The sequence below is a fragment of the Hyposmocoma kahamanoa genome, unplaced genomic scaffold (genome assembly GCF_003589595.1).
Source record: "Hyposmocoma kahamanoa isolate Upper Pololo Valley unplaced genomic scaffold, ASM358959v1 93, whole genome shotgun sequence".
Classification (NCBI taxonomy): domain Eukaryota; kingdom Metazoa; phylum Arthropoda; class Insecta; order Lepidoptera; family Cosmopterigidae; genus Hyposmocoma; species Hyposmocoma kahamanoa.
Window position 1 is genome coordinate 7,676,998 of NW_020654810.1, and position 10,330 is coordinate 7,687,327.

At 35.9% G+C, this 10,330-nt stretch overlaps 2 protein-coding genes across 2 annotated transcripts in view; one reads left to right on the top strand and one right to left on the bottom strand.

Moving 5' to 3' along the window:
• Window positions 1-1,306: 1,306 nt before the first annotated feature.
• On the bottom strand, window positions 1,307-2,642 carry LOC113237490. The gene is made up of 2 exons (XM_026473984.1): window positions 2,136-2,642; window positions 1,307-1,538 (listed from the first exon to the last, which is right to left on the bottom strand). Exons 1-2 carry the CDS (start codon window positions 2,561-2,563, stop codon window positions 1,478-1,480), a joined length of 489 nt encoding a protein of 162 aa, XP_026329769.1. The 5' UTR covers window positions 2,564-2,642; the 3' UTR covers window positions 1,307-1,477.
• Window positions 2,643-8,981: 6,339 nt separating this feature from the next.
• LOC113237181 (probable cytochrome P450 12b2, mitochondrial) overlaps window positions 8,982-10,330 on the top strand; it is a 23,554-nt gene continuing 22,205 nt past the window's right edge. The window contains exon 1 of the mRNA XM_026473510.1: window positions 8,982-9,030. The gene's annotated coding sequence lies outside the window, so the exon portion shown is untranslated. The remainder of the gene's footprint in view (window positions 9,031-10,330) is intronic.

Consider the following 10,330-nt stretch of genomic DNA (forward strand, 5'->3'; position numbering starts at 1 on the left):
TAAATAATACAAATTTCCACCAAAATTAGGTTCAGAAAAGTAACCTGAAAATAAAAGTTTTTTATGTAAAATGTAAATACCTACTTCATTTTTAATTTATCAAAGAACATTCCAAGTGACGCTACATATAGTATAATTGACGCCGTATCCCATCGGGGATTTTTCAATCAATAAATTTAATTTATTACAAACAATTATTTATATCAAATAAATCATATTTGCATATTTAGTTTGCATTAATGTTATACCTAACTGGTTATTGACTTTAACTATCTCAGTAAGCCGTGATCATGGTACCGTCCCCAAATGTCGGTTTGTTTGAAAAAAAATAATTCGCTATTTAGATCCGAAAAAATTGTATATTCCTATGTGAGATATCATAATAATAAATTTGGTAAGTTAAATTAAGTCTAAAATATTACATAGGGTTGTGTATGGTATTACAGATAAGCATTATTGGTTACTGTTATAAACAAACCACAAACTCACCTAGAAAGTGTGGATATAGTCGAGAATGAGACGTGTTTGCCTAGTAGATGTCTGTTCAGTGAGGCCTTGTCTTAATCAGGCATTGGTTGGAACAATTCAGTAACAAAAGTACCCTATCCTAGATTATCTACTAATTATATTTATATTATATATATTATGTTAAAACTCTCTGGAAAAGATTGAGTGTCTGGAAATGTACTGTATAACGTCGTCAGTGCATATAGTGAACATAAATATCAATTCTTTATATAAATGGGAGGTATATGTTGCTCCCCACCGATTTATATTTACTTTGTAGTAAATTTATAAGGTAATGTATTTACACGGTAATAAACAAAGTGAATTGATTTACTAAATATGCCTACTAGGAACGAAAATCAATGTCTTAGTGAAGATAGAACATTTCATGGAGGCTGAAAAGATTTTGTCTTTGAATAGCTAAGCTTATTTTATGACCTCTGGTCAATAAATTCGCAGTCATAGGACACAAGTGGTGAACTACAGGCACATATAGGACTTGTCAACTTATGTCTCAGGGTGACAGTACAGTACAGTACCCTTCAGATCTTTGCGATTTAAAGCTCTGAGTGGCACTGCAACTGTTTTGGATAGGTGTGTAGCTTACCATCATGCGCACGACTTGTTCGTCCAGTCACTTAATATTATAAAAAACAGACCAATTTGCTAGGGTGCAAAACTAACACATTTTTAATTATAAAATAAAACAACTTTTTATGGATTTTTCAATAAAAATTATAGTTTATTTTCAACGAAACAGTTCATACTTCTTAATTAAAACTTAATCATAAACTTAAAACTAATACAATAAATGCATTTATCACTCAATAACCTACTGTTCTTGACATTTACCTCCACGGGTTCAACTATTTTTAAACATTAGAAAATACCTGTATCCAGCATTGAGACTCGTACAAGTTGATGATGATGATGATGGTTATGTTAATGATGAAGAATGTAAATCAGCATTTCAATGATGACGGTTTCTTCTCAGAAGAGGCATGAGGATATGAGCTAGACGATTCTTCAACCTGTAACAATAACGTGTAGCGTCAGTTTACTAGTTACACTTTTTTTGCTATTGAACAAACATGGCGTACGGTAGGTAGGAGAACCACGGAAAATAACATTGGATTTGAAACTAAATCTACGAAAACAAGTTTCTTAAACCAAACCTGCATGTAGGTAGTGTTAAGTCGCTATAATCAGTTCTGATGAAGCTTATGAGGTGGGGAACATCCATAATTTACAGTATTCTCAATGGGTACATACATATATATCAGTGTGCAACATATTTCGTAAATGTTTTACCCCAACTCTCAAATATAATCTTCAAGGGCTTGAACTTAAATGTCATTTACGTATGTACTTAGTTATTATTTTCTGATGTGATAAAAGTGCTACAAAATAAAAATATGATAAATACGTTTTAGGAAAGTTCAATAGGAATTTCATTAATTCAGTTTTAAATAGCGATTTTTACATTACATTTTGATTAATAGACAATAAAAAAAACGTCTGGCGTACATCAACGCGATATTCCTAACGATCTCTATCTATCTCATTAGACAAAATCTAGGTAGAAGCTTATACTGTCGGACTAAAGACTGAATAAACATGAGTGTCACCTTTGCGCTTTCTCCTTTTTGATGTTAGTCGCCTCCTTTTTCTGGCCTTGAACGTCCGAATTAAGTGATACGTCACTCAACGGCTCCTCTGGTTTATCAGATTCCGGTTTTCCTTCCTGCGGCTTTGGTGCGAGAATCGGTTTTGGTGGCTTGTGTTCAGCAGGTGGTTTTGGCTTGAGCTCATTCAAATCCTCCAAATCGAACATGTCATTGAAATCAATTTCAGAAGCGGCGGCCAATAAAGATTCTGCAGGTGCAAAAGCAAATACGACACCGTCGATATTTAGTCGATAATTTTCTGTTCCATTTTGCCGCTGGTCGTAATGTTGCCCATAGCCATCTTTGAAGTCTACAGGAGCGGATGAGGCGAGGTTGAGCAGCGTGATGAGCACGGCCACCTCGCAAACGATTCTCTTGTAGTTGACCATCGCGGAAGGTGTATAAAGGCGCACTGAGCGACGGAACCACGGCTGCGGTCGCTGGGCCCGCTATGTACCCGATCTTGGCTGCATCTTTTATTTATTCGCCGAGATAGCGGTATAGCTGTATCGACCAACCGCACCACCTGTACCTGACTAACTGGAAATGGTACACCAGAGACTTACAATAAATATGCGGCTTTGATTTTTCTTATGGGTGTTTGAAACCCCAACGCAATATCGTTTTAATGAGTTTACGATTATTGATTGCCTTGGATAAATAAAATAAGCCTTTATTACTACTAGTTAGCCTAGTTGACAGTTACAATTATTACTAGTTACATTTACATGTTATTAGCTACATTTATATACTATAACTTACTTTTACATATTATACGGTGCACTATTATTTACATTTACCTTATTAGCTAGCAATAGTAATAGTCGCCTCCTCGGCGTAGGCCTCCCCTATTGTCTTCCAAAACTCCCCATCCCTGGCTTTCATAATCCATTGTGGTCCTGCTTTCTCTATAAAAGTGTCTTCCCATCTTTTCCTCGGCCGACCTTTACGTCTTGTTTCGTTTCTTGGTATCCACTCAGTCACTCTCTTTGTCCACCGATTATTTTCCATTCTATACGTATATGCACTGCTCACTTCCATTTAAGAGATCGTATAGTTTTTATTACATTTGTTACTTTCGTTCTTACTCTGATTGCTGTATTCTTAATTATTTATCTTTGTCTTATCCCCTAATATACTTCTCTCCATTTTTCTTTGACAAATAGCTAGCTTATTTTCCTTGTATATGAAACTATTTTTCAATTCTAAATCACGTATGCTTGTTTTTTCAAACAAACCAACGTTTTGGGCGCTTTACAACTGTCATACCCGCGGCTGACTGTCAGCAGTCGTTTGCTTGGAAAAAAACCAAATATCTATATGGGATTTATATACGAAAATATAGTTTCATTTCCATTGTGTAGGTATCACAGAACCTCGATTGCCTTTTGACGTTAACTCGCTATTGGTATCATAGTATCTATCTATTCAGCAAGGTAACAAGACGCAAGGGAATTTTGTAATTGAAAAGCTTATATAGGTATATATCTCGAAATTGTGAACGAGTGCATATTGTTCATTGTCTCGCTTGTCTAAAAAAAATCTTTCAATGATCATAATTTTAATAGAACGTAGTTTGACACTGTGGTATCGGGAAGGTCAAAAAAGCATCTGTATATTTTTAGAAGTTATTTTTATACAAAAACCGCGATAACCCGGTGACCCTGATACATGTGCGAGCGCAAACAATCGGTCATTTGCCGCACAATCACATATTAATAGCTTGATGATTCAATCGTTGAACACTTTGTATATAACATTCTAGTATAGAATGCCTGATTAGAAGAAAGATGCGGTGCTTCATGTACTATGGGTTAAGTAATTTAAATGTATTATAGCAAGGTGGCTTTTTTTAGGTAGATAGATTTTTTTACTGATAGTCCCGGAGTAGGGAAACCCTGTATCACGGGTGCCATGGACGCACACATAGGCATATTATTATTAAATTTTTAAAGACAATTTACACCCCAACTCTCAGTCCAGCGTGGTAACCGATTGGCCACAGACGCGACAGTCGCGCTGCAGTCACGCTCGGTTGCAGTCACGGTTCATTAACCGTTTACCGTAATTTGAAAAATTAACATGTACATCTCATTAGATGTACATGTTAATTTTTCAAATTAACCACGATGGATGAAAATCGAATTGAAGAATTTATAGAGAATGTAAAACAACACTCTGCAATATGGGATAGCAGTTCCGCCAGTTATTCTCATCGACCGGATAAAAAAAGGCGTGGGAAAACTTTAGTCTAAAATTTATTGACAATTCACCTGCTATGTTTTTTTCAGTTGTAGTTTAACTGAAAAAAACATAGCAGGTGAGTAATTTTTAATACCTATATGTGAAGTGTGTGCCCCAAGAACTAGGTAAAAGTAATGTTTCTTCGTCAGAATCCATTGCGTAACTGAGTCGAAAGATAAAAGTAATGATTATTGTTTTTGTTGGAACCAATAGGTCGCATTCAATATTATATACACTGTTATATACACACATATATATAGTATACTGCGGTGGGACCAATAGGTCCCATTCAAATTTGAAGAAAAAATTCCACCTCCATGAGCCCTGCCTCACCGTAGCCCAATAATTCATATTGAAATGTATGTCGGTAGTGGCTACGCTTCCAAATTGGCGACGTGGGTAATCCGTCGCAAAGTGAGCCATACTTTTCAATATGAATTATTTGGCTACGTAGCCAAATAATGGCGTCCCGGTGAGGCAGGGCTCTAAAGGTAGCAAATTACGTATCCGGTTTATTGGATTACACCCACTTTCTGTTAACCGATTGAAATTTGAAATGAAATGAAATATTAATTGATACAAGAGCAAGTACATATACATTATCATCCTATCTCCCAAACTAGGCGAACCTGTATCTTGGGAGACAGTACTTTCCCAATCAATGGCCATAATTCATGTACGTATTTTTCAAATCAAATCAAATCAAATCGTTTATTTGCATAAAACATGGTGGTCATGATAACACAGTAATATACATATAAGTTCAAGCATGTTTCGCCCGAAGATAATTTAGGCATGCAAAATAAATGAAAAATAGGTCGTCACATGGTTACATTTACATTAAGTTACATATAATTAATTTAAATTCTTTTACATAAAAATTATTGTAGAAATTCCCTAATACTATAATATACTTTATTCTTTAACAATTCATATAATTTAGTCTTAAATAATGTAATGGGCAAGTGTTTAATGTCATTTGGTAATCTATTGTAAATTCTGATACACATACACAAACAATTTTGATTATATTTTTCTACCTTAGGTACGTCAAAAAGAATTAGTCTATTGGGATTTCTATAATTTCGATGGTTCACGTCAATACTCTTAATAAACATTATCATTGTTATTATTATATAACTAATATGGTAGACGGCAGCAAATTCTAGGACGTAACTATTAATGCTATAATATTAGTAGGTACACATGTTATTATTATTAGTATCAGAGCATTTTTTTTTGTAGTAGTATAATTTGTTAGTTTATGTTATGTATCGAGTTCTTAGATTTTCGCGATTGTTACACATAGGAAATGAAACTATTTTTCCGGATTTAAATCGCGTATATTTGTTTTTTCGAACAAACCGACGTTTCAGGCCCTTTACAGGTCTCTTGGTCACGGTAAAGGGCCTGAAACGTCGGTTTGTTTGAAAAAACAAATATACGCAATTTAAATCCGGAAAAATAGTTTCATTTCTTATGTTATGTATATTCAATTAAACTTGACAAATAGACGTGATTCCACAAACTTTTGATGTTTTCGTTGGGTGATTCTTAAATCTTATAGTTAGGTACATAAATAAATTTGTTAAGCCGTAAATAGGTTCGGTAAGAAAAAAATTCGATCAAACTTTTACTTCGATAACTATCTCTCGTTTAATCCAGTCTAAAAACTAGTTTAAAACTACTGACGAATGAGTTTCAATACACGATGTGGTCCAATTAAGTTCAATAATCTGCAGTGACAAAGAAAACGAAAAGTTATCTTGTACCGTTTATCGTACAGTTAGACGAAAGGCAACTTGTTACCGGTGCGCGGGCGCCTCAATCTGTGCCAGCCGGTCCCAGGGATTAGTATAATTTATATGAGAGAACATGAATTACAATTTTGCAAAGTAGCGTAGTCTAAGAACATGTGACTAAACTCCAGTTTTGATCATTTAAAAACCTTCTAATACACAGCAAACAAAAATGGGAAAAGCTCTAAACGCCCATGTATATTAAAATGTACAAAATATAATTACATTTAAAGTAAGTATATATTTTATATGAAAGTCTGTTTATATAAATCAGTGGGACCACGATAAACAAGTCTCCCACGTTATTCCACTTGTGGGACAAATTAGTGGGACCACGAGAAAACAGCTTGAGACCGAAGCTAGTGTAGGGGTTGTAGTCACTTATGTGATCTGTGGTCGTAGTCGTGAGTTAGCGTAGCGACAGGCACTTTTCAAAGAGACATCATAAATATCATGAATCAATGAAATGAATCATGAATAATCATAAATTTTTATTTATGACTTTACTACGTGTATTCGATTCGATTGTCAAATGCGCACTTATATTTTATAAAAAAAAACAACCACGATGTTGTTTTTTTACAATGCTCTATTTTATAACTAAATACAACCCTACATATGTTTATTTAGCCAGTTCTAATACAAATCATACAGCCTACTCTACACTAGCATGCCCTCAATTTTGTATGAAAAACGCAACTGATTCATTAAACTATTTTAGAATATATAGTGCTAAAATTTTAATGGGATATTTTCATTATAACGTCCACGGGGCGTTTCCATGATCGTATATTATTGGACTTTTTGATGTAGGTACGCTAAACCTTAGGCGGTTCGTCAGGAGCAAAACTTTGTTTAAATAACTTTAACTTACCAAAAATTATAATCATTTTTTTTATACTTTACTTACCTACAAATCATAGATGAAAGTCGTGAAACATATTGTAAATTCTATACGCAATCTGACAGTCAAGGTAATGGTGGATTTATAGTATTTCTTTGTCTCAATTGTGACTTTACAATGAAAGATTTGAAAGCGTCAATTAGGAAGTAATATATCAGGCTTCGTAAAGCATGGTATTCGAAAATAATACCAAAAAGGTAAACAACTATCGCGGTTATATTATTAGCTAAAGTAGCAGTAGAGCGCCTTGTAAAAGAGTTCGTCCTGAGAAGCACTGCCACTTAAATTGTTTCTGACGACAAGCAGTAATGCTCACATTACTGCGTTGCAGTTTTGAAGAGAATTGGTGCTGGTGAAATACAGCCACATGGGGCTAGTCAACTTATGTCTCAGGGTCTGACACAGTGGGCATGAGAGCAAGTGAGACATACTTTGTGTGGGGGATCCGAAGACACAATGGTTTTGAGTCGGACTGATATATCTCCATTTCGCCATGTTGTCTCTACATCGGTCAACTTGTGATCTGAGACTATTCAGGGATTTCTATACTGACCACTGCAACTCGTGTCCAGGGGGAAGACTTTCCGATAATAAAATCATGAGGAGCGAATTTGGCTAGCCAACGTTTGCACCTCGCGTCTGTTGGGCTACCTTCTATGACGGTGGTATGTCGAAGGAAGCTCTTACGGCTTGATAGTCGTACAGCTGGGAGCTTGTGGCCGAATAAAAGGTGCAGACTATCTACCTCCTGGTTTAGTTTCTCCACTATAGTCCCATAAAGCGATCCTGATTAAAGCCGTAAGTTGAATTATGCCAACTAACGCAACTTGTCGACTAACGCATTTGCATTTTGGTAACTTTCGATATATTGGCACCTTTCAGTAGCAATAGAGGTCCTTATGAAAGAGTTCCTCCAGGGTAGTACTACCACCTTACCTATTTCTGCCGCCAAGCAGTAATGTTAGCATTACTGTGTTCCGGTTTTGAAGGGTAAGGGTGCCGGTGAAATTACAGACGATTAAAGCTCTGAGGGCCACTGCAACTGTTATGAACAGTCGTGTAGCTTACCATCAGGCAGGCGCACGTTTGTTTGTTTGTCCCGTTACTTGACATTATAAAAAAAAACCTAAGTAGTTTTTTCTTTGAAAAATGTCAATCACACTGATTTTGCTTAGCAATAAAACTGAAACTCAATAAGGTATAAAAAACCACTTATGGGGGTTGTAGATCTTGTTTCGCTGATTATATGTTAATAACTCAATTTCCCTGAAAATATCAATTACGTTAGTTACGCTAAGAGGCAGAATTGCCTGTCAAATTCATACAACAACCTCACAAAAACAAGGCAGGTTCATAATGTTTCCCTTTTCGAACACAATCAGTTTATACTTCTTGGACGTTCCCAATATTAGTACCATAGAAATAGAAAAAAGGGGAGATATGTAATGACGCTATGTAAGATCGGGTGCCGATGTCGCCACGTTTTAGCTTGTTGCAATTCAAACTTTACGCTCTATTATCTACTACCATAACTTAGATTTTGATTAGGTAGGGCTTAAAACGTGAAAACGACGTAAAACAAAATTAAACTTACAGTCACTTGGATAAGAGTTATATTACAATATTTCAGTATTTTTTTCATCCTGGTTCAGCCATTCACCAATAGGTGACGTTTTAGTAAAAATACTATTAGTATATACTCGTAACAGCTAACTATTACACGTTAGATGGCGCTGAAACTCATTTTTCGTTACACTAAGAACTCACGGAGGTTTTCACCCGCGTTTGCCGCGGCATGGTACTAGTAGAACCGCGCAGGACGCGATGACCTGCGCGCTTGGCGGCCGTCGTCGTCGCCCACACACTTTGGCGGTCGGTTCAGGCGCAATGTGACGCAGGCGCACACAGGGTGAGTTCTCTATTAACCGTGCGACTTGCAATTAACTCCCACTAACTTCGCGGTCCGTTCCGCAATCGCAACGGTTTCGTGCTCGCAACCGCGGCAGCTACGTGCCCGCACATACTTGCAGGGTCTTGACTTTTGAAATAAAACCGCTGTCTAGCAGCACCGGCGGGCGCGGATGGAAACCACTCCGTGAATTGTTAACCTTATTAGCCCTAAACTGACGCTACTAAACGAGTGATGTGGTCCTACCTAATCGATAATTGGAAACCATGTGGCTGTTTTTAATATTAAAAAAATATTCCATTTTTCATACTATATCTACACTGGCATTATTAAATTAATATATTAATATAAATTATTATTATTTTCTTAATGGCGGCCACTAGGCTTGGACCAGTGTCAGTTTTATAAGAATAATATAAAAAATATGGCGATCGTCGCCAGTGTCAATTTTCCATTATACGTTACCACGGGTTGGTGAAGCTGTCACTGTCAAGAGTAAACTCGAACCATCAACGAATTTAATAAATTTCTAGAAAGATAGTGATTGCCTTAAAAAGTAAAAAAACTTATCACTTTCCCATGCAATTTCCGTTCAACTTTGTGTTAGTCATGATATCTGAATTTAAACAATTCAGTTTTATTTTACCACGTAAAGAACTGCATGGAATAAGGCTAGTTTCTTATGAGCACATAGTAGGCCCCCTGTAATGGATTGTTGGCAATCGCTCTCATGTAATTTTTATAATCCTTTACAAGTTTTCAACAACCGAGTGAACGTATAATAAAATTTCTCACTGTACATATTAACCAAAACAGCAAAACTGCTGACCGCTCACCTTTCTAAAATCTCGCCACACCGGTCTACCCCATCCGATGCCCTAATTTTGTGCCTGTACAGCCACTAATTCAAACTATTTTTTTTACGATTTCTAAACTCATAAAATGGAGTTTCATTATGTTCTTACTGTAGTAAATATACCCGACGACAAGGCACAATCTTTATATGTAGTTCAGTCGAAGTAAGGTTATATGAAAGACAACTTCACGCTTTTTTCCCAGTATACGTATATATGAAAGACTAGAACGTTATACGACAAATTCTTTATTGCACAAAGAAAAAACATAAAAACACATTTTATAAGGGAAATTATGACAAAAGGTGAACTTATCTCTAGAAGAGATCTCTAGTAGCCAATTCTGCCGGTGGTGAAACAAAAAGAGTCTACAGGACTAATTATTGTCAATAAATGTATTAAAATTGAAATACAAACGATGATAATATAAATAAAAGGGCGCACTA